General features: G+C 49.2%; 1 protein-coding gene across 2 annotated transcripts; it reads right to left on the bottom strand.

Annotated features, from left to right (window-relative positions):
- sfxn5a (sideroflexin 5a) lies at positions 1–24,703 on the bottom strand. Of its 2 annotated transcripts, XM_035417835.1 has the most exons (14): positions 24,522–24,697; positions 22,542–22,610; positions 21,477–21,554; positions 20,912–20,938; positions 20,204–20,258; positions 19,043–19,068; positions 18,595–18,648; positions 18,118–18,174; positions 17,920–17,985; positions 15,311–15,401; positions 13,277–13,392; positions 13,086–13,171; positions 9,090–9,207; positions 1–2,505 (listed from the first exon to the last, which is right to left on the bottom strand). In XM_035417835.1, the coding sequence occupies exons 1-14, from the start codon at positions 24,576–24,578 to the stop codon at positions 2,428–2,430; spliced, it is 978 nt and encodes a 325-aa protein (XP_035273726.1). In that variant the 5' UTR covers positions 24,579–24,697; the 3' UTR covers positions 1–2,427. The 2 variants fall into 2 exon arrangements, with proteins under 2 accessions (XP_035273726.1, XP_035273727.1); XM_035417836.1 differs by lacking the exons at positions 1–2,505; positions 9,090–9,207; positions 13,086–13,171; positions 13,277–13,392 and adding an exon at positions 13,399–14,678 and having other exon boundaries at positions 15,334–15,401; positions 24,522–24,703.
- Between the last annotated feature and the right edge of the window lie 258 nt (positions 24,704–24,961).

Below are 24,961 nucleotides of genomic sequence, written 5' to 3' on the forward strand. Positions count from 1 at the left end.
TTTACCAAAGTACACAATTTATTTTGCATGATTAAAAAATTAATTAACACACAGCGAGCGATCCGTGCGGAGTCGCAAAAAACAAACTCTGAGCGAAGACGGCTATGAACAGAAGCTATGATCTGTCTGACGGTGACATGACAACACTTTTCCCGGGATCAATTTTAATCGATAATTCACAGCACAGGTTTTGCAGCACAGCAATAACTGCTCATTTCACTCTAGGGACAGGGGGTCAAGACAATATTACCAGGGCAATTTAGTTCAGTGTGCCCACGCTGCACTATCAAAGGACAAGGAACTGCAGTGTAATAACCAATAATGCAGGAGTGTCTTGTATATTACACAAGTCGGTACTCTATGGTACTTCGAAGTGAGGTTACATAATCACAATTTCTGAACAGCTGTCCTAACGTCATTGACCGAATTTCCTTGAAAGAAGAACTAATGGTGGTAACCAAAGTGTTTTTGGAGAGTTTCTTGAGGCCCAAAAGCGATTCGGTTTCCCTTTAATACCCCGACATGTCCGTTCTTGCCCCGTTGCCCACTCCAACGGACGAACATGCTACGTTCCCATAACAACCAGGTAAACAAACTAATCTCCTGGTCTAGGCAGACACATGGCAATGCGAAATAAAAAAGGCAAGTTTACTCACACGGAACTCCATCATGCATCAGCAAAAAAATCACAACATTGACAAATAGTTCATTTATTTTCCGCTGCGTGTAAGGTATGGCACTTCCATGTAAACTTACAAGCACACACAAACACACACACACACACACACACACACTTCTACATTGAAGAATTAATACTAGCCCACATAACAGTGCTACTCATGAAAAAAGCTGCTTGATTGGATTTGATATTTGCTTAAAAACACTTAAAATCAATTTCAATTAATCTCTGGTACATTCACATCTTTGGTTATGACTATTATGTTTTTATGTGGTTTTGTTGGCGTGAGATTTTATGTATTTCTTGGTAATCTCTTAAACTCCTGGCTGTAAAAAACTTTCCCCTGATGGGACAATAAAGACTTAAAGTTGAATACATATTTGCCTAACACTTTGATAAAGCAAGAGTCACAGTAGATACATCAGCACATGGCCATTCGCGGGTCGGCAGTAAGGGGCAGTATCTGCTGAAGGTCCTGTGTTCGGACCTGGCGAAAACGCAGAAAACCAAAACAAGGTCAACCGCAAGATCCACTTTCAAACCGTCACAGGTCCTGCTGAACCTCAACACAGCGCGCAAGGCACTCGGCGGGCTCATACGCAGCCGGGGACGAGAATGCTGCCGTTGGCTGAAAACCTGAAACGCTTCGAGCGATAAATCTGAACGCCACGCAGGCCGCTGGGACTGAGACATGGCGTTTCCATGGCGGCACCTGGACGGTCCAGCGATGCGACGGAAAGGCGGTTGCCGAGGTGACCGAGGAAGAGGCCGTCCCTCACGGGAGGTCCGTGCCAGTCCTTGTCCCCTTGGACCCAATTTTTTTGCAATTCTGCCGTGATTAAACTACGGTGGCAGCCACACCGGAGCGTACCATCAAACCGCAGCCACACCCGCACTGGAGCATATCACAGCAATTTGCATTGTTAATTAATTCACCGGTATGTGGGCGGAGCCTGGAAGTCTGTTAGCTGAAGGAGGGCAGTCTTCCACGAGTCCGAGGGTACAAGTCTTTCCATCCATGGTGCCGAAATCCCCATAAGGCAAAACTCTGCCTCTGTGGGCGGGGTTTCCTTACAGGCCACGCCCCCAAAGTAAAAACTGGACCAATGTTGATGGCACGGTAATGTAATGTAAGGTTCGGGAACTGGGGTTCTTGAGAGCACTGACGTTTGGCTCCTCGTTGATAATTCTCAGTTCAGAGGGCGTGGGGATCTGTGATTGGCTGAGGGAACGAGCACACGAGGGTGGGCGTGGTCTCTTTAACTCCAGGGTCAGGTAAATTCTGTAGAACGGCAGCACTCTGACCAGACCCCAAACCACCCCCATGTGAACCCCCCCCCCCCCCTCCCCCGGGTCTATATATGTACTGAACAAATATAGACGCAGAGGTGAAACACTAATATTCACAGTTCAGGATCCTTAAAATGTAAGCTCTGCACTTGGCTCAGTTCAGTCACCGTTATGATGTCATTTCCTGTTCCCATTTTGCTTCTCATTGGTATGAACCATTTCACTTGGACACACTCGTTACTAGTCAACAGAATTTCCCATTTTATGCAGTTGAATATGGCAGAATTTAAGATGCCAGAGCCAGACATTAATTCCTGGCCCTCATAATAATAGCACTGTACACAAAGGTTTTAAGACTATCGGGTGCTTCCCGGTAAGACCCGGACCGGCTCAGACCGCTATGGGACTAGAGTCGCACGCTTGCCCTCGACCTTATCCACCTGCACTGTCTTTGGTAGTTACAGTCCCTTGTTGTAGGTCACCGCCTTGTCATTCGTCGCCATGGCGATCTCTGGCTCCAGTTGTGACACTTCAATCTGAAACGAGAGAAATAAAAAAATAATAGAACAGTTAGAACAGGTCACGACACCTGATTGGCTGAGCCACACACAACTGAAATCTAATTGGCCAGTAAGCATCAGGTTTTTGCTGGCCCGTGTGTATGACTGCTATTGACATACGTTTGAAACACGCAAGATATTCAATATTCAGGACTTATGTGATAGAACGACAGAGGCTGCACTGGGTGCATTTTGGCATAATGTTCGAATGTGATTTGCAATTAAATGTAGACCGGTTTTCTCAACACACTGACAACGTGAGATTTGTTTTTTTGTTTTTGTAGTCACTTCAACCGCGTCCAACTTCACCTCAATGCCTTTTTAGACACCATGACAACATGTTAAAATGTAAATATCTATACACCCAAAATATCTAAGTGTGATACAAACCTCAGTTTGAAGAGGGATAACTTTTCTTACACAGGAGTTTCCAAAAAAAATTCCTCCTTTTCAAAATCCAGTTACACCATGCTTCAAAGAACATGATCCAACTGCACTTGATCACATATTTAGGCAAGCGTGCACTTAAAAGACATTTATATATAAAACTGGCCCCCAAAATACAGCACAGATTCCAACAAATGTCTCAAATGAAACTGGCCAAAACAGACTTTGGACCAGATCAAAGCTGGCTTGCATTACATTACATTTATTTGGCAGAAGCTTTTATCCGAATCGACGTGCAATAAGTGCATACCGAAGGCCATTGGAACAACTATAAAACACAGGTCCGATAAGGTACGATACTCACTATGTAACAGTTATTCATAGCCATGAACACATGATGTCCAGTTCACACAGCTTGCCTGCTTGTATATACGTGCAATAAAATGTACACGTTCGTCATTGGGGCCAGCCGTACTCTTAGAGGACAAATACATCCAGTGCCATCCATTAAGACATTCACTGTATCTGCCTGGCCTCAGGTAGACAAGACACAAAGGTAAAACCTCCACAGCAAGAACGACAACATCAACCACAGCAAAACGAATGCCATCTCCATGAGTTTTGATTTTCAATATGATGAATAACCCCACAATTAGTGCAAATAATAATGAAAAATTATGTTGGTATTTTATGTCTGAACAGTGTGGGTCTGATCTAACGTAAACACAGGCCACATTCCCTTCAGCAGTTCATACAGCATTCACGCGAAACACAACAACACCACTTAGACCACAGGGATCTGATTCCTGAACTAAACAATGAGTTGGTCATTTTTGGGGACCAAAAAAACTAGCCAGCGATGAGAATCTTGGAGAAGCCTCTAAGCTTTAGCCTCCTACATTATCAAACTCATCAGCCACTAAGGAGAGTCATTTACAGCATTCCGATGTACCACAAAAAAAAAATCACAAACGCACAAAATTAAAGGTTTCCAAAGCACTAAAAACTGCCAGAGAAGTGTTCCTCGTGACCCAGAATAACCTTCGCTCTGCTGGCAACGAGTACGAAACAATCTTGAGTGACAAAAAACAAAAAAAAAAAAAATTCCCAAAAAACTAAAGTTGTCGTGATTTGGCAGCGTGGAGCTTTTCCCTCCTGCACACAGTAAACACTCAAGCGTGCATCAAACAGAAAGTAACGCCAGTCGTACTGGTACACTTCCAATTTCAAATTACATCTCCCTAATATTTTAACCAGAAGCAGATGGCAGTGGCTTCAGCGACAGAATCTTAATAAGAAGTCCTGCGGAGTGTGAAGCAGGGAGACGGGATTTGGGACAGAAAGTGGGGAGGGAGGGGGGCGGCGGGGGGGTGCAGGGTGTGGTGGTGGTGGTGGGGGGGGGCAATTAATGCACCTTTTTCAGAGTTTTTTTTTTTTTTGGGCGTGCTGGAAACCCTCTCTCCGAAGTGGAGAGGGGAGCGGGGAGTGAAAAGAAAAACCCCGGTGCATCATGGGAGGTTGCGTGTTGCGAGGTTCCTGGCAGCACATATGTCTGAAGTTTTGTCGCCATATGGCCGAACGGGCTATTTACACTTGTAATTAAATCTTAAACATCTTTCATGCGCACTAAAAGGCATCGCTGGCTGTCTCCGGCATTTTCATTGGCACGGTGGAAGAGAGACAGAATTAGCAAGATGGAAGAAAGAGAGAGAGAGAGAGAAAAAAAAACGGGGGAGTTGGGTGCAGGGGATGTGGGGGTGCGCGGGGGATGGGGGGGGGGAGGTGGAGGCGCTGTGGAAATTAACTGGGTGAAAAAGAGACGAGTGAGAAAGTATGGAGGCTTTCAAAGGCTGACACCTTCCTAAGGAGCTGTAGGTGCAGCAGAGTACAGGTAAGGGGTAGGGGGGGTAATCAGAGTAAAATGGGGAATGTTGGAGGGGGGCGAGGGGGGGCTGTTTTGGCGTGACAGTGTTCGTCTGAGGTACACCATGACAGGCAGTTTAGCCCTGAGCTGCAGGTTAATGCGATTGTGGCCTGGGGGGGGGGGGGGGGGGGGGCGTCGGTAGCCCAGGATGTTGTGATTTGGTGGCATAGGGAGTGCTGATGTGTTCAGAGGGGGGGTGGGGGGGGGGCAGTTGGCCTGGGAGATGGGGCGGGGCAATGGGAGTCTGTTGAAGGCTGGGGAGGATCACCTGACCCGGTCATTTCAGAAATGTAAACCAGGCCTGGGGCACCGGCTGCAGGTGTGTGTGTGTGTGTGCGTGTACGTATGCGAGATCTTTTTAAAACTTCCTTTACTGAGAGCAGACAATGGAAATGTCAAATATCAGGTGGAAAAAAAACATGAATTATTATTATTATTATTTACATAAAAATAATATATAGAAAAAGACATAACACAATTACGATTAAAACATGTTTAAAAAGATGTTTTTGGCAGTTATTGTGAGGTACAGAGATTCACAGTTGAGTTAAGTGTGTTAGTATATTGACAGCGAGCTCCACTGGACGCCAGCTTACACTCCAAATAAGCACCTTCCGATGTGTTAAAATAAAACACATCACAGAATCGCAGCCAAACTTGAGTTGCGACAACCTCATAAGGGTTAATTAAATATAATTATTATATTTCATTTTTGCAACGCAGTGATACAGCTGACCACAAATAAAAGCTTTGGATCGGTTTTACGGTTCTGATTTTTGGTTTCAGAGAGTTTATTTAGTCATCAAAATAATTTAAAAAATGAATTATGCCACCATTCTTTCAGTTAAAAAATGATACCACCATCATTTTACTAAAAAATAATTACACCACCTAACCTTTCACTTTAAAACATTATACTGCCATCCTTTTACTAAGAACACAAGAATGGTGGTATGATTGGTAGCGTAAAAACAATTGCAAAATAAATGTTTTTGCTTAACCTGTGTGCAACCATATTTTAACAAATTTTATTTAAACTTCGCTCAGAAAAACCGACAGACATTTTGCACAATACCAGAGTGATTAGGAACTGTGCTCACATTTGAGCTGCACTGTATTAATTCTCATATTACGGGGTACAAATGAAATCAGACGGCAAAGCAGAAATGAAAATAATCACCGGGAGCCGCGAAGCCGCGAAGTTCTTAAAGAGAGAGCGTTCCCTAATTAGCCTCCGCCGCCGCCGCCGCCACAGTCGCCGCCGCCGCCGCGTTTCGCGCGAAGCTTCGCCGTCCTCGGCTCCGGCGGCAACGCCGAGACAGAAATACAACCCGAGAAGCACCTGCGTCTCCACACCTCGCCCTCGGCGTGCACACGCACACACACACGCACACGCGCGCGTGCAGGCCGCTTCCCCCGCGTGTGGCGACGGAAGGGGGTAGAGTGTAAATGAGGGTCTGACTCTGGCGTTAGATCTCGACTCAGCATCCTTCCTGTTTATGTTTTTTTTTTTTTTTTGGTCTTTGCGTGTCCCCCCCACCCCACCCGTCCACAATCCTTCGCTCCTCTTGCTTGGCCTTGACTTAAAACTTTTTTGTTGGGGGGTGGCAGGGAGGGGTTGCAAATTCAACCTGCAATGTTTCACCGACACTTCGAGATCCTCAAATTACATGGGTCCCATCTGAAATTGCTATTAAAAAAATAATTAATGAATTAAAACGCACCTGCACGCTCAGGAATGTTGCGCTTTTAGCTACGCACAGCTCACACGCCTGAAGCAGCTCAAACCGAGTGTGTGTAATTATACTAAATAAAGATACAGCTGTGGAACAGGAAGCAGCAAAGACAGAAAGTTTGATACCTGAAAAGTACCGGCATGTTTGATAATCGGAGGCGTCTAATGGATCAGAGCGATGTGATCTTGGGCTAAGGCTCAGCACCATAGAGCGATGTGATCTTGGGCTAAGGCTCAGCACCATAGAGTGATGTGATCTTGGGTTAAGGCTCAGCACCATAGAGTGATGTGATCTTGGGTTGAGGCTCAGCACCATAGAGAGATGTGATCTTGGGTTAAGGCTCAGCACCATAGAGTGATGTGATCTTGGGTTGAGGCTCAGCACCATAGAGAGATGTGATCATGGGTTAAGGCTCAGCACCATAGAGTGATGTGATCTTGGGTTGAGGCTCAGCACCATAGAGTGATGTGATCATGGGTTAAGGCTCAGCACCATAGAGTGATGTGATCTTGGGCTAAGGCTCAGCACCATAGAGTGATGTGATCTTGGGCTAAGGCTCAGCACCATACAGTGATGTGATCTTGGGTTGAGGCTCAGCACCATAGAGCGATGTGATCTTGGGTTAAGGCTCAGCACCATAGAGTGATGTGATCTTGGGCTAAGGCTCAGCACCATAGAGGATGTGATCTTGGGTTAAGGCTCAGCACCATAGAGTGATGTGATCTTGGGTTGAGGCTCAGCACCATAGAGTGATGTGATCTTGGGCTAAGGCTCAGCACCATAGAGGATGTGATCTTGGGTTAAGGCTCAGCATCATAGAGTGATGTGATCTTGGGCTAAGGCTCAGCACCATAGAGTGATGTGATCTTGGGTTAAGGCTCAGCACCATAGAGCGATGTGATCTTGGGTTAAGGCTCAGCACCATAGAGTGATGTGATCTTGGGTTAAGGCTCAGCACCATAGAGTGATGTGATCTTGGGTTAAGGCTCAGCACCATAGAGCGATGTGATCTTGGGTTAAGGCTCAGCACCATAGAGCGATGTGATCTTGGGTTAAGGCTCAGCACCATACAGTGATGTGATCTTGGGTTAAGGCTCAGCACCATAGAGTGATGTAATCTTGGGTTAAAGCTCAGCACCATAGAGCGATGTGATCTTGGGTTAAGGCTCAGCACCATAGAGCGATGTGATCTTGGGTTAAGGCTCAGCACCATACAGTGATGTGATCTTGGGTTAAGGCTCAGCACCATAGAGTGATGTAATCTTGGGTTAAAGCTCAGCACCATAGAGCGATGTGATCTTGGGTTAAGGCTCAGCACCACAGAGCGATGTGATCTTGGGTTGAGGCTCAGCACCATAGAGCGATGTGATCTTGGGTTAAGGCTCAGCACCATAGAGCGATGTGATCTTGGGTTAAGGCTCAGCACCAGAGTGATGTGATCTTGGGTTAAGGCTCAGCACCATAGAGCGATGTGATCTTGGGTTAAGGCTCAGCACCATACAGTGATGTGATCTTGGGTTAAGGCTCAGCACCATAGAGTGATGTAATCTTGGGTTAAAGCTCAGCACCATAGAGTGATGTGATCTTGGGTTGAGGCTCAGCACCATAGAGCGATGTGATCTTGGGTTATGGAGATTAGCACCACAGAGTGATGTGATCTTGGGTTAAGGCTCAGCACCATAGAGCGATGTGATCTTGGGTTGAGGCTCAGCACCATAGAGCGATGTGATCTTGGGTTATGGAGATTAGCACCACAGAGTGATGTGATCTTGGGTTAAGGCTCAGCACCATAGAGTGATGTGATCTTGGGTTATGGAGATTAGCACCACAGAGCGATGTGATCTTGGGTTAAGGCTTAGACAGACAGGAGCAATCGTTTCGCGAATGCATTTCTGGTGTGGGAGGGTGGGGCAGGGCGCTTCCTCTACACTCTGCGTAAGTGCATTTGCAGGGCCGGGTGAGGGGGCTGGGGGGCAGCTCATTCCAAAGAGGATGTGCAGAGACATGCCTGTGAATGGGGCTGGCATGCTGGCAGGGCGGGGGGGGGTGGAGGTGGTGGGGGGGGAGGACAGCAGGCACAGCTGGTCTAGGTCAGGGCGAGGGTGGGTGAGGGCGGGGGCAGCTGGAGTGGGATTGTGTCATCACCCTACCCCCTACCCCCCCCGTCAGCGGCGTGACTGTAACCGGAAGGGGGGCGCTGGGCTGTGATAGGCCCTTTGAGCTGTGGCAAAAATACAGCGAGCAGGCAGGCCGTCTGCAGGCGATGATGTCTATGGTAGTTTGACTAGAGCTGGAATCCAAGCACAGTTCCTGGAGCGGCGAACTGTGTTCTTTCGTTAATTACACGGGGTTGCCTGTTCCTGGAGAGGCAGTGAGTGTTCTGTCGGTAATGATGGGGCGGTTTGGGGTGGGGGGGGGGGTCGCCTGTTCCTGGAGAGGCAGTGAGTGTTCTGCCTGTAATGATGGGGTGGAGGGGAGGGGGGGGAGTGGGGTTGGGGTGGGGGGTGTGTTACCTGGGACATCTGGGGGAAGAGGCTGATGGCGAGGGGGAGGGCGAGCCCAAACGCCGCCAGACACACCAGGCTGTGCACCGGCAGCACCAGCCTCCTGTGGGCCTGCAGCAGGGGGAGCCTGAGAGAGACACACACACGCATTACACACGCATTACACACGCATTACACACTCATTACACACACACACGCATTACACACTCATTACACACACACACGCATTACACACACACACACATTACCCAGGCATTACACACACACATTACACACACACGCGCGCATTACACACTCAATACACACACACACACGCATTACCCAGGCATTACACACACACATTACACATACATTACACGGACACGCATTACACAGGCATTATACAAGCATACACTACATTATGCTACGTAATAATATACTATACTACGATATAGTAAACCAAACTATTCTACGTTACACTATAAGATACTGTACCACATTCAACACTATATGAAAATATACTATACCAAACTTTAGTATTTTGTGCTATATTATTATATAGTAAAACAAGCAATAGCAAACTATACAATTCTATACTATAGTATACTACACTACACTATTCTATACTATAAAATAGTATACAGTAATACAAAATCCAATAATATATTACACTACAGCATAGTGAACCATGCTATTCTATACTATAAAATTCCAAACTATACGGTAATACAATATACTACAATATACTATACTACAGCATAGTAAACCATACTATTCTATACTACAAAATTATGTACTATACAGTAATACAGTATACTATAATATACTGCACTACAGCATAGCGAACCGTACTATTCTATAGCATAAATATTCACACATTATGGGCTGACAGGGAGAATCTTGACAGCTCCATCCCTCCGATTCACGGGGATCTGATCTTAAACTCTCACCGCCTCGGACTCCGAAAGTGCGCAGAAATATATATTTATATTAAAGTTTTTTTTTTTTTTTTTTTTTTTTTTTCTCCACCTCGGTCCTCGGACATAATTAACATCCTGCTGCCACTCGGCCCCCCCCCTCAGCCCCCCCCGCCCCTCTTTTTGAGCTAATCCCCTCTTCGCCGAGCGGGACGAGACACCCAGCGGGACTCCGAGCGAAGCCGGGCCTCCCAGCGCCGCTGTCGCCCCCCTAATGACGGGGAGCCGCGGCTTAATGACGGAGCTAATTAACACGTGTGGGCGCGGGGCCTTAATTGGAAGAGGCACCGGGAGGCCGAGCGGTAATAATAATAACAGGGGAGACGTGTCAGAGAGGGGGGGGGAGTTAGCCGCGCTAGCCACTAGCCGCTAGCGCGTTAGCCGCGTAAGGCTCCACAGGCTCTCACAGGCCCGCTCGCGGAACTTTCTGAGGGAGAGTTAGCCGCGCTAGCCGCTAGCGCGTTAGCCCCGCAAGGCTCACGCAGGCTCTCACAGGCCCGCGGAACTTTCTGAAGGAGGGAAAGTTTGGGGCGCGTTGGTTTTGAGCGTTTTCTCGCTGCTTGTTCAGCCTGATTTTAAGGGGGGGGGGCAGAGAGACGGGAGGGGCGGGGCCACAGCTGTGGCTGAAGAGGGGTGTGAGGGGAAGGGTGGGGGTGTTAGAGACGCCCATACCCCCCCACCCCCCCGTACCTAACCCCAAGGCGAAAAGGGGTGTGTGTGTGTGTGCGAGTGTGTACGAGTGCGTACGTGTGCTTTTTTGTATTAAAGGGTTTGTGTGCATGTGTATGTATGTGTGTGTATTATAGGGTCAGTGTAGTGTGGGTGCGTGCACATTAAAGTGTGTGCATATTAATGGATGTGTGCACATGTGTGTGTGTGTGCGCGCGTATTTAAGGGTGTGTGCGTGTGTGTACTAAAGTGTGTGTGCGTATGCGTGTGCATGTGTTTGTGTCTGCGTGTGCGTGTATGTGAGTGCACATGTGTGTATTAAAGTGTGTGCGTGTGTGTATTAAAGTGTGAGTGTGAGTATGTGTGTGTATGTGTGTGCATCTTGGCGTGGGAGTCTCCATCTCTCCACCTCACAGAAGGCTTGGCAGACACACACAGGAAACAGAGCAGAATGACACAAGCAGGGCCGGCCCTCTCAGTCAGACTGCTGATGAGCCCATAACACACAGTCACACAGCCAACATCCATCACACACCTTACCTTTCATATACCAGCCCTCTGGGTTTAAAAACAGCGCCTGAGAACTCAGCAACAGTTCTCGCTAATTAGCTCCTGCACCTGTGTTGATCCGACAGAGTCATAAAGAGCACAAACACCATTTATCTGAGCGAGGCAACGTGCCAAAATGTCTGAATCTCTTAGCCTCGTCTCAACTGAAGACAGTGAGTCCAGATCCGTTTCAAATGTAGTTCAAGACAAAACATCTTTAAAGTTTGTGACAATGGATATTTTTTTATTTCATTTCTTTCCAAGATGGGTTCTGATTCCTTACTGCTCTTTTCCGTCTCGGTTAAGTTTGGAGGCAGCAGCAGAACATTTGGGGTTCTCAAACAACGCTTCTTTCATCTCTTTGGTAGGGACACGGTGCTTATTTAGGGCCAGAACAGGCGAAATCATGAATGATTCGCCTTTTAAAAACAACATTCTTGCAGTGAGGAGCCCTTGTTTTCTCCAACACTGCTCTCTGCAGACGGAAGCTTGCACAGATGTCCTAACTCCTACGGCGCATTCGGATGTGAAACAGAGGAGATAAATCTGGCCCTGATTTCCTCACTGAGGTCCCAAGAGCCAAAATGGTGGATGATCAGCTCACCAAGCTTTCTAGAGCCAGAATGGTGGATGACCGGCTCTGTGTTCACCACTATAGAAGCTGTTGCCACCAATGACAACTGCTTTGGGTCTGAAGTTCAGGTGAAGCCAGAGAATTGTGGGAAGGGGGAACTTGCCGGGGGGGGGGGGGGGGGGTGTGTGCTGTCATTGTCCATTGCCCGGCCGCTCAGCACTTTAATCCATCACCGGGGGTGAAGGGGGTGGGAATGCTATGACAGCCCCTCTTGCACCCCCCCACCCTCCAGTCTTGCTCCATTGAGAACAAGTGAGAGCGAACGGAACGGAACTGAACTGGGCAGGTAACCCAGGTAACCAGCACGGCTCACCTGAGCTGGCGGTCACGTCCCCCAAAACCCCAAACCCCCTGCCCCCCCTCAGCCCCTCGCTCTCTCATTCAGAAGAATCCCTAACACACCTGGGCTGTCAGGTAATCCCCTCCCGCAGGCCCCGCCCACCAGCCCACGTTCCCCCGCCCCGCCCCGCCCCGCCCGGGCCCGCCCTCCGGCCGCGGGCCAGGTGGAAGGACGGCGGCTGTCAGGCCTGCATTTTTCGGGAAAACCGCACTAACCGCCATGACACCCGGTGCGGGACGGCCGTGTAAACAGGCACTTAATTAACTGACTGCATTATCCCGCCCCCCCCCCCCCCCCCCCCCCCCCCCCCCCCCCCCCCCCCCCCCCCCCCCCCCCCCCCCCCCCCCCCCCCCGGAGGCACGCCAGGGGTAATGCCCACGAGGGGGAAGGCGTTGTGTTACGGGTCGCCCCCCCGCCCCCCCCCCCCCCCCCTCGCCTGTCTGCCCACACATGCCCGTCTTCCCCCGTTCCCACAGGGGGGGCAGACTGCCTGGAAACAGCACCTTTTCTTCTCCTGAGCAAAGTTTCAGGACGGGGGGGGGGGGGGGGGGATGGACACGGCCACATTTACAGAAACCCGCTCAGCGGACAGTCTTAGAAAGAACAACTTACAGCGCCGTGCGTACAGCACAGACAGACGTACACGAGCACAGACATGCAAAATGGCTGTAACTTACAGCACCGTGTGTACAGCACAGACAGACATACACGAGCACAGACATGCAAAATGGCTGTAACACCACTGACAGAAACATACAACTGTTCAAAGCAGCAAACAGAGGAGGAACTACTGACACATTAACGGGGGGCTCGAGGGAAGGAATATTCGGCCGCACAACAAAAGGGGCGGAGCTCACCTCTCCAGGAAGGCCATGACCACGGGGGGGAGGACCAGGATGGGCATGGGAAGGACCACTCGGGTCAGGGCCGTCTCCAGCAGTGCCTGAGGGAAAATACCAATGTCAAAAAAAACCCCCCTGTTAAAGCAAACTTTAAAATGAGTAACCACCTCCCCCCCCAGACCCCCCCCCCCCCCCCCCGCACTCACATGCTTGGCGGCTATTTTTGACGTTCCCACCACGTCGCCGTTGGAGTCCAGCACGTCGATGCCCTCGGTCAGCTCTGAGTTCCTCATGAGGACCACGTTACAGACGTTAGCGCTGGCTGCGGAAACAGGCAGGAGGCGCTGTGGGCACAAACCGGGCCTACACACTAATCACTCATACAAGTCTGGCATGAGACCAAGAAAATAAACACTATTCACTGATACAAGTCTGACATGAGACCGAGAAAATAAACACTAATCACTGATACAAGCCTGAAATGAGACAGAGATAATAAACACTAATCACTGATACAAGTCTGACATGAGACCAAGAAAATAAACACTAATCACGGAAAAAGTGATCAGACCGAGAAAGAAAAAACACTAATCACTGATAAAGTGTGAAATGAGACCAAGAAAGCAAACACTAATCACTTATAAAGCCCAAAAAGAGACGATGAGCATAATCATCGATAAAGTTGAATTAGACCGAAGTGTAAACACAAAGCGTAAAAAACCGAAGGAGACTAAATGAATTCAAAGAGACCGCCCTGTTGTGAGCGAGGGTCAGACCACGGAATCGCAAACTGGGGCGGGCTTTCGCCAAAGGCTTTTCAATTTCATACAGCATCATTTGGCAAAAGGCTTAAAATGTGGGCCTTGGGGGTGTGTGTGTGTGTGTGGGGGGGGGGTTCACTTAATTTGGTGCATAAATTGCCAATTATTTTTCCCTACACGGAACTGATAACCCATCCAATTAATTTCAATGGATAAGAAGAGGAACCGTCGCACCGAACAATTCAAGAAATAAAACGGTTCACGGCTCGCAAACATCGGGAAAGATTCAAACCGACGGGCGTCAATCAAACGCAACACAGGAAAGACGAGGTTCGCCGTTTCCTGCGTTTCCCAACTTAGGGCTTTCGGACCGAAATGGAGGCGCCGACGTGGTGGCATATCCACACGAGCAATTAGCGACGCTCCTCTGCTGGAAATAATAACGGGGGTAATAATTTGAGATAAGGACGTACTTAAGAAATCTGATTGAACCGCAGCCTTGGCACTGATGGAACAATTACAGACAGAATGAGGACTCAGCCCCCAAACGTCAAAGTGACGCGCGGCCGAGGTGGATCACGCCCGCCGACACCTCCACTTCCCGCCCGTCAATTACGCCGCTTTAATTACGTTTCTAATACGCAAACAATAAAAAACAAACAAACAAAAAAAAAAAAAAACACACACAAACGCACTGGAAAAAAAAACACAAGAACGACCAAACAAACTGAGAAATGAGGCCTCGACGTGGGAAAGCACTTTAGGGGTAATTATCCAGTTCGTTTGCAGAGGCTCTGACCCAAACGAGGAGGCAATTACCCAGCAAACGCTAAGGGATGGCGGGAACCTGTTGATTTAATTACAGGGGTAGGCAAACAATTTAATTAGAGCCCGACAGCCAGTGGCGGAGGGCTGGGGCGGCCATTACGAGCCCCCTGAGTCGGGCACCGGCGCGGCGGGGCGGGGGGGGGGTACGCTCACCGCGGCCACGCCCTGCCCCACGCACCTGCCCCACATCCCCCCGCCCACCTTCCGCTCAGGGAGAACAGGTACACTGGAGCCAGGAGGAAGGGGCAATGTCAATAAGGATGTGCACCAGCGCACCAGACATGCCCATGGGCATGCACACACACACACACACACACACACACACACACACACGCACGCATGCACAGACAAACATGCCCACACGCATACATGCACACACACACACACACACACACAGACACAAACACTCACACACATATGCGCGCGCACACACGCACACAAGGGTGTGCACACCCTTGTACGTGCACGTGCACACACACATGCAAATGCATTATTGTCATCATTACGCTATCATTTAAGCTCATTTGCCCAATTTTAGGGTCAATGATAAACTTCCACTTTCATGGTGACAGCCACACCACAATAAGGGTTAAAGAGAAGCATGGCCGTGCCCCTGAGATTCGCAAACAGAGAGCGGCACCCGCTACCTACCCACAGCCGGGAACGGAACAAACCTCTGCACCAGAACCCGACCCGCCGGACTGAACCGGTTGGCCTTCCGGATCAGGACGTTGAGCCCCACCTGCGCAGACACACAAGCAGAACGCCGACGGGCCGGTCTGAGCGACACGGAGCAAAGACCTGTGGGAAATGCTCACCTGTGACAGGACCTTTTTTTTTTTTTTATGGTGAGCGAGTTTATGAGACAGCAGAATATTAAAAGAGCAGAAAGCAGCAATGCCACACAACCACCAGGACACTCCCAGACACACTCAGGCCCCCCGGGGTGCCCTGAACTCTCAAACTGCTCTCGACAGTTTTTCGGGACAAGCTGCACGCGCGCCCAAGACCGGAGGCACGTTTTTTTGCAAAAAAAAAAAAAAGAAAGGAAGTTCATCTTTTGCCAAAGAGAAAAAGTGTAAATCTGGGAGGGAGAAGGAAGGAAGGACATTAGGCAGGCATTACGGCTCTAATAAGCGTGGTTTATTTCCTAACGCATCACTTAGCCCCCAAATACGTCCGCGCCGGCACACTGTAAAGGTCACGGTGACGCGCGGGCCGGTTAATAGGTGACTGCAGAACTCTGCGTGTCCAGGTTTAATTTGTGCTGGGGGGGGGGGCACGCGAGGGGGGGGTCCAGCTCGGGGAACAGCTGTGAAAGCAGGCCACAGTATATTGTCATGAGTCTTAATTTGCCTTCAGCCCCCCTGGGGTGTGAGCCAGTGGGCGATCATGTCCCAATTAGATGCCTCGTTTTTAAACAACTCCAAACATGACCCGTTCAGCCCCCCCCCCCCCCCCCCCCCGCCCCCCAACCCCCAACCCCACCACCCTTACCCCTACTCCCAACACCTGCCTACAAGCTCTCAAACCCCCCCCCCCCCCCCCCACCCTCCTCATTACTTCTCTGTGGGCAAGGGATGGTGGTGTGGTGGTGAAGGGGGGGGGCAGTTTAATTACCACCCCACCCCCCCCACCCTGGCCCTCGGGCACTAGCCAATCTGCTGCCGTCAGGCTCCTGATTTCCACAGCGACCCCAGCGGGGCAGCTAATTGGCTCTCGGGGAGCACTGTGATCACACTCGTGGGTGGGGCTCCTTGGAGATACGCCCCTAGGGGGTGGGGGGGGGGGGGGGGGGGCGCAAAATTAGAGCCCTGGGGTTCCTAGGGGTGGATACAGGATCCCTATTTTTAGGGAGGGCGCCGTCTGATCAGAGGTACTAACCCGATGGCGCACGCAACGCGTATCAATACACGGCTCATAAACCATAATAATAGCGGGATTCATAAATTTATTAGCAGTGGATTTATAAATTACGCTCTGTGCCACTTCAATGCAGCTATTTGGCACCTATCATATCACCACAAACATAAAAATGATTAATTAATGAGTGGAATTATTGTGGGTCGTTGGAACGGTGGACTGCACTTAGTCAGCTGCAGCCAGTCAGCGGGGGGGGGGGGGGGGGGGGGGGGGAACCCCAAAAACTGGGGAAAAAAACCCCAAAAACCAAAAAGGCCGCAGGTTCTGCAGTCTTTGGGGTATTTGATTGGAGTGCAGTACAGCCGAGAGCTCAGTGTTAGTGTTATACCGAAGGCCCAAACCACGAATCCTCGGTTTAAGAGGACCAAATCGGAGGGAGCAGTACAATGTAACAGCACAGCACCGTTTCAAACCGAGCTGACATTAGGCTAGCAGAGGTACATGGTCCCGCTGCACCCGTGTTGCCTACGGGCCCCCCCCCCAGAGACGGGCCCGGCGCTCATCCGTGCCACCGAGGTTGCCGGTGTTTGGAGAAAACACGACGGGGCAATTACCGAGAAATCACAACAAACGGGCTGGGCCGGCTACGTTTCCTGCGGGAGCAGAATTCGTGCGCAGCGCGCGAAAAAACCCGTCGTCGCAACGTCCCGGTTATTTACCCGAGAGCAGCCCTGACCTTTTCTCTCTCGCTTGCGCAGCAGACTCCCTCGCGTTCAGGAATAGAAACCACCTTCAGAACCGCCGCGGCACAGCCGAAGCTTCGCTCCGCTTTTACCGGTGGCCAGGAAAGCCGGTAAAAACCGCGTGAAGCGGTAAAACTACCGACAGCGTCCGCTGTCGGAACCGCTCGCTACGCCGTCCCAAACGCTTCGTAAGCGGACACAGAGCCGCATTTCTACTTCTAAGGCTCTGTATGAATATGTTAACAGCCATTTGCACATACTGTATTCAATTGAACCTCAGTAAGTAAAGTCACAAACCAACTGCAACTAAAAATAAAATTCAGTTTAAAAAAAAAAAAAATGAAGTTGCACATAACAGATTCCTTCAGACTGAGTGTATTTGTTTCGGTTTTGTGGAGGGACCCAGGCTCAATCAGTCACAGAGATGGGTTACAGGACTCTGGTTATCAGCCCGTTCTTACTCCAGCGAACCGCCTGCAACCGCCTCAAACCGTCCCAGAGAGTCCGTGCAGACGACCTGCAGTCCAGCCGATACGAGCGCCATGGGGCTCACCCCTAACGGCACGGGGCTCACCCCTAACCGGGCTCACCCCTAACGGGACTCACCCCTAACCGGGCTCACCCTTAACGAGGCTCACCGCGAACGGGACTCACCGCGATGGAGACGGCGCTCGTCACCGCCCCCAGATATCCCAGGAGGAACTTGGAAGCTGCAGCAGGCTTTAAAAAAAAAAATAAAACAAAAAACATTTCGGATGAATGCAGCATCAGTAACTACATAAGGCCACACTCTAAGAAGCAGTAGCAGTCCGGCATCACGTCAATCGCCGTGACGACTCTAATAAGGGGTACCTTTGTGGCGTTCCGGTTGGAGTAGTTAACGCAGGCGTTGTGGCTCTGGTTCAGCCACTGTCAGGGGGGAAACAGAGACGGAACGTGACTGCTCGCCCTCCTGACTTTGCACCCTCCCCCCCATCCATATCTGTTTATTAAAAAGGGAGCCCCAGAGAATTATTATTTCAGGGGGTCCAGAATTCCTAGCTACGCCCCTGGCAGCAAGCATTAGATGTATAAGCTATTGGGGTTACAGGCTAAATTGATTGTAGCCTTTTGCAAAACTGGTTATAGCTACACAAGATAAACAGGTAACACATAAGCAAACTCATGTGAGAAAAGCTGATAGTCATTCATTAAAATGTCTTATAATGGACAGCTTGTTCAGCACTCCAGTTATGCAACCGCAATGAAAGCTCAGACTGAAACACTAATCAGTGGAACAGTGGGGGCCTCCGCAGGGCTGTGAGGTGTGGAAAACAGGGGGTCCCCAACCTGCCAGAAGACTGTGGAGCCCAGCGTCTGACTGGGAAGGAGAAGACCCACGACCTGGAAGGGAAAGGGAAGGTCTCCGGGGTCGTGCCTAGCAGGTCTGAGCGATTCTCAGCGAAGCGCATTTTCAGAGTGACATGATTCAGTCAGTTTAAAGAAAATGAATTTCACGGATAAAAGAACCAAAATCAACAACCAATGTGGTCTTTTAAGTACAATAAATAAAACTGGTGATGCATACGAACTACGCATAAATACTGGGAATCATATACCATGTGACAAGAAAGTGTGCATGCCATTGGCTGCCTACTTGACCAAGTGTAGTTTCAAAGCCACTTTAGTTAATACGTTGGTTACCTGCTAGCAAAATATGTGCCATGGATTACATTTTACTTAAAACAGACATTTAATTACATGCATTTCAAGGGCATCAACAGAACGATGGGCTTACTATTGGTGTTCCAAATGGGACATAACCTGTGAACACAAAAAAAAGGAAAATGTGCATTGGGAGTAATGGTTAAAAAAAAAATACATTTGCAACATAAATCATGAAAAAACCTGACAGCGGCAATCCTTAATTTTTTGGTTTTGGTGGATCTGGCTAAAACTGTGATTACCAGTGATCACAAAAGATTTCAAATGTTCCATTTGAAAAACAAAGCTATGAGTACATTGAGTACTTCTTAGAAGATAATTCAGCTGTAGCTGCACTTTGGGATTTTATATGATTTTTTGCATTCCCCAAGCAAGTTCCTGTGCGTGCGTGATCACATTTGAAAACTTGGCGGGATTGTCGCACCAGACACCACCAGTGGAAAACAGCATAGAGGAGCAATTGAAAACCACAAAAATATTTACTACAATATTATTACAAAAATGCCATTGTGAAAAGGTACCAAATATGGCATTTTTTTATATAAATGAGAATGGATGTATCAAGAACACCAATAGCAGTGACCCTGTGAAATCTGCATATCGCCCTCCACAGTCTACCTGGGGAACACTTTTTTTTTCTTTAAACCTGAATGTTTTCAGAGGACTTTCAAAACATTTTAGACCCCGATTTGAAAAAGGCAAAACAATTTTCCTTGCCTAGAAGAATAAAGAGACTTAACCTCAAAATAGCAAAACCCTTCTGCCCCTCCAGCGAGCTGAATCTTCCTGGGGGGGGGGCCAGATTCTTTATTAAAACACGTTCTCTTCTCTCAGTAAAGCGTCAAGATCACATCTCCGGCGGCTGCGATTGGCCCCCAGGTCGCCAGGGGAAACGGCCTGCCTTACCGAAGGAAATACATGGAAAATTACTCTTTTTTTCCCCCCCCTTCTCGTTATAGCCCTAACTAACTGGTTATATGTGCTAAAGCGTAGGTATCCGTGACAACGCAAGGTGGGCTTCCAACGGCTGTTTTGACACCGGGACAAAATGTTGAGCCTTCGAACCCAACGTCCCCGCTCCTCCTGTCAGAGCCTTAATCAGCCCCCAGCTGTGAAAGACCTTTCCGCTCCGTCCACGAGCGACGTCCCCCCCCCCCGGCTCTCCCCCCCGCGGCGGGCCCCCCCGCGGAGCCCCGCCCCCTCGCGCTCGGCCAGCGCGTAACGAGCGGCGTACCTGACATGCGAAAGGGCATGAGGATCTTCTCGCCGGTGTCGGGGTGGACGGCGGCCTGCGGGGAGATGCGTAATGAGCGCGGTGGCGAGGGGTTCGCGTGTCGCGGAGCGGAGCGGCGGGGAGGGGAGGGGATGGCGGGGAGGGGCACGTTCGCAGGTCTCCGGAACAATATTATGAGCGCCGGGTAATTAGGCTCTCCGTAAAGTGGCGAGGTGCAAATCTTCAGGTGTGGAGTCTTCAGCCACCATCACACACACACACACACACACACACACACGCTGTGCCACACTCAGGTAACGGAGCGAGAGAAAGAGGAGTGTGTGTGAGTGTGTTTCCACTGGATAAGAGTGCGTGTGTGTGTGTGTGCATGTCCGAGACAGAAGCAAGTGTGTGTGCGTGTGCGAAAGAGGAATGTGGAAAGTTCAAACTCCTGCCCCCAGGGGGCAGCGAGCGATTACACTACACCTGCATGCACAGTACAGTAGTCAGAGCACCGGACTCCAGAGGGGCACTGGTCTAAACCCCAGGAGAGCACTGGTCTGAACTGCACAAGGACACTGGATCTAAACCCCACAAGAGCACAGATCTAAACCTCAAATGGCAAATGATCTAAACCCCAGGAGAGCACTGATCTGAACCACAGGACAGCGTTGGTCTATACCCCAAAGAGGCACAGGAGAACACTGGTTTCGACCTCAGGAGACTTACCTGTTTGATTTTCTGAGCTTCCCAAAGCTGAGGATACAAGAATGAGACAAGCGTTTCTTAACAACTGATCTCTTTACCCAAAATGAATTCAGAAAGCATAATTATGACTGTACTCTTAGGACTGGAAACTCTCTGCCTGGCTGTGTGCGATCAGTGCATTTGGGATAGCCTGGGAAGTACAAGTTGTGGTTTTGATGTTTTCACTCATATTCTTTTGTATTATCGTTTTCTTTTCTTGTGTTTCTATCACCCTCCTTTTCTCATTAGTCTGGAATGCCCAGTCGTCCGAATGTAGACTGCCACACCGACCCCTATCTCTCTCCACCCGAATGTTATTGTTAGTGCTGTCTCCGTGGCAACATGCCACATCCCATCACTGCAGCTGTACTCTCCTACTCTCACGCTGAGGTGACCTTTGACCTGTCCGCCTCCCTGAGCCTGGAATGCAGCCAAGGAGAGGGAGACTCCCTCCCCATCGCCTAACCAATCAGAACACCCTAATCATCCTCAAACTCCTCCCTCTTTGTGCATGTGTGTGTGCATGTGTGTGTATGTGTGTCCTTACTTGTGCATTTGACACTCCGGGTGGAAGGTTTCCTTGTTTAAAATCATCCAGCAGTTTCATGCACTCCTTCAGACGACGCTACGGAGACAAATATGAGCTGTACAGGACATATCTCCACACACTCCCAAACCACCACACACACCCCACACTGTCCATTCAAAACACACACCCCAGATTACGCTGTCTATTCAGACACACTCCCCAAACCACCACACACACCCTAAACCGCACACAGAAGCACCATGAGGCTTTCTTTAAAATCATTTTGTGTCTGTATGTATTGACAGGGAAACAAGTGAATCAGGCCAGGACCCAAATTTAGGCCATGACCGAAGTCCCGATCCCACCTCCGGGATGGGGGTGGGGGGGCGCCTCATGGCCCAGCAGGGAGCGCAGTCTGGATCCGCACCGGGGCCGGGCCGGGCGGTTTTGGGGTGGCGCGGTTATAATTGCCCGCCTCGGCGAGGGGTCCGGGGGGCTGCCACAAACACGCCGGTGTGAGGAGCGGGCCGTCCCACGCTCATTAACGGGCAGGCCTGGGGGGCACGTCGCCGGGGCGACGCCAAACCCCCATCCCCACCCCCCCCTCCACATCTCACCTCACCCCCCTCCCCCCACCCCCCCGGGAACCTCTGCTGTAATTAACCGCAGAGGCAGAGAGTTATTAGGGGTTCAAATGGAGTAAGAACCCCAGAACACAGGAAGGGAGCAGGCCGCACTCTGGACCTCAGCCCGTGCCAATAGATCAGCGTGCAGACTTCAGTTCTCCAGGAGGGCTTCAGCTCCCATACTGAATCATGGGAAATGATGTTTATGTGATCACTCGCTCTGACATTCCATTTTCATTTTGGCATCCGTGTATTCCTGCACCCATGCCCCGTCCTGCTTTGTCCAGCCTCTGCCACACATTCTGGGCAGCAGCAACACCCCAAAACCTCAAGAATTCCTACCTTTAATGTTTTTATTTCTAGTTTTATAGACTGGTCAGAAAGAAAATAAACTCATATCTACACATCATCATCGAGAACGGCTGTTAGCACAGGCGTTAGTGAGCGCCTGCCTTACCTCAGATACCAAGAGTGTGCGCGGGTCGATCACATCCAGGAAGTGCCTCAGCCGGCCGGAGAAAGTGTTCTGGAACGGGGGAGGAGGCGGGGGGGGGAGGGAGAGAGAGAACAAATCTAAAATTCTCCTTATCCACCGTCTGCTGCCAGGCCGATGTCTGCACTCGGAGCACGTGATGATCGGCCAATGAGATACGAGCGACGGTGACAACTGAAGTCCAACAGGGCATGTTTAACAGATAATGGACTGCAGGCGTAGAGGAAATCAGCCTCGGGGCCGGCCATTTTACCTGGCCTCGAGATGAAAATATTCAGTAACCCCTTCTCTGTCCGCCTCGACCCAAATATCTCCTCGTGAGCAGCCTGAAAAAAAAAAACTCCTCCCGGCTGTTTTTTTTTTTTTTTCCCCGCCCGAACTGGTCACCGTGGACGACGCACGCAGCAGCTGGAATTCGGGAGCCGCAAATTGGGCCCGAAACTTGGAGGACTCGCTCCCGCGCGCACGGGCGGGCGGCAGCTGCTGTCGAGCCAATTAGAATGCGGCGAGAGGTGGCAGGTGTTTCGCGAGCCAGGTGGCACCTTCCTTATTAACATCCTTTACCAACTGTTTCTGCGTCATTTATTAGTCATGAAACTCCTATTAAAGCAATTAAAAGAAAAGCGGGGAGGAGGAAGATGTGCCGATTTGCTCCCTCAATTATGCCTGTAATTGCACATAATTCTCTGATTGCTGGACCAGGCCAGCAGGCACATGAGATAATTTTTTTTTCTCTTGAAGGGGGGGGGGGGCAATCTTGGGTGGCAATGCCCAGGAAGTTTTCAACTGATTTTAGCTTAATTGAAGCAGATGTGTTTCTGTGAGAGGGCCTCAAAACAGCACAAGACAACACATTTATTAGCTAAGTTTTAACAGCTGGCTCTCTCAAGCAGGGGTTAGAGAAAAGCATCAGCCAGGGAAGATTGTAGCCTACTTTGAAATGAATAGCTTTAAAAGCGCACAATAAGCTGTGCCTTGCACAAGAAAATGCATAATGTTGGGGCAAAAAGCTTGTATCTTTAAATCAAATATTTGCCCTAATACTTTTATTAAAGTATACATATTATATATTGTCTGTTTTCTTGACACAAAAGGCCTCATTATATATTGCACATTTGTCAAAATACTTGCATGTAGACTAGTGCAACGCATGCAGTGGGGCTGGCCTGTTATTTGATTTCTCGCAAAATACGTCAATCCTTTCTACAGTGGGTCCCAACCCTAATTAGGAGCCAGGGTGCCACACTCAGTTCATGTCAGGCAGATATTACCGTGACAGTCAAGCACATTCATCTAATGAATGAAGTCTCCTTGATTGTGCTTGAGATGTAAAATCTGGTGGAGGCAACTGTGTCGAGGGGAGGACGAAAAACAGGAAGTTTTCTTTACGGATCTACGTCCAAGAGTGATCGGAAAGCTCTGGGAGTTTCATGCTGCAGGCGCTGAAACTGCGTTTGAGAACTGAAAGCAGATGTCATGTCGCCTACGGGTGCAAGCGAGAGTACAGTGGGGCGGGAGGCGAAGGTTAATGTTGCTTTTATATATTTCTGTCCGGTGTGGCGATGTTGCACTCGCTCACTAGTGACATTGTCAGCACCAAGAAAACTATTTTTACAACTGATTGGTAAAAAGTCGCTGAATAAGACTGAGCGTTACACAGTAGCGTCCAAGCAAAGATTAGAACACATGGTGTGCACAATGTTAGCTAAACTAATAAGTTAACGATTTCCCTGTCGTGAAACTTTATAGCAATGTTTAACAACAAAACAGAAACGTTCAAAGTGTATTTTAAACATAACACCATAAATATGTGAAAACTCGACCGCTAAGTTGGTCAACATAAAATTGGATCAACAAATATACAGCTCGCAAGTAACACTACAGGAATACGTTTCAAATCACAAGCAACGCTACAAACGCATATGTTCGTAATGGAGCTACTACCTGGTCGAATCGAGATTTCCCCAGCTGGAACTGGGGGTAGATTGTTGATTCCGCCATGACACCAGATTGCTGGATAATTTTTAACCGTTTTAATTTTACTATCTAAATATTGCATAATTTCAAAGGAACAACTCTCGCATCCTGCTGGTCAGCGACACTACTTAAGCAGTTAATCAATGTGATGTCGACGGGATATGTAGTTTGTTTTCATAATTTCGTGATAAAACGGACGTATTAGCTTTACAGCATGACTACAATTCCCTGCTAAACTTTGACGACTCTGTGAAGCATTGTCTGAAGCATTGTGGGATATGTAGTATTATACCAGGCTGTCACACGTTTCGGTTGCGTAACCTTATGTAGTGCCGTGTGGATTATGTAATGATGCTCCGACAGTAATACATCTCTCTCTCTCTCATATAAAATAAGAAAAAAATATT

The sequence above is a fragment of the Anguilla anguilla genome, chromosome 5, assembly GCF_013347855.1.
Source record: "Anguilla anguilla isolate fAngAng1 chromosome 5, fAngAng1.pri, whole genome shotgun sequence".
Taxonomy (NCBI): Eukaryota; Metazoa; Chordata; class Actinopteri; order Anguilliformes; family Anguillidae; genus Anguilla; species Anguilla anguilla.

Excerpts from the sequence above, each read along its gene's own strand:
- sfxn5a (XM_035417835.1), bottom strand. The coding sequence starts at position 24,578 with ATGGCGGAATCAACAATCTACCCCCAGTTCCAGCTGGGGAAATCTCGA. Across the intron at positions 13,393-15,310 it reads TGTTCCGTTCCCGGCTGTGG|CCAGCGCTAACGTCTGTAAC; the intron begins GTAGGTAGCGGG and ends CTGTTTCCGCAG. Across the intron at positions 13,172-13,276 it reads CAAAAATAGCCGCCAAGCAT|GCACTGCTGGAGACGGCCCT; the intron begins GTGAGTGCGGGG and ends ATTTTCCCTCAG.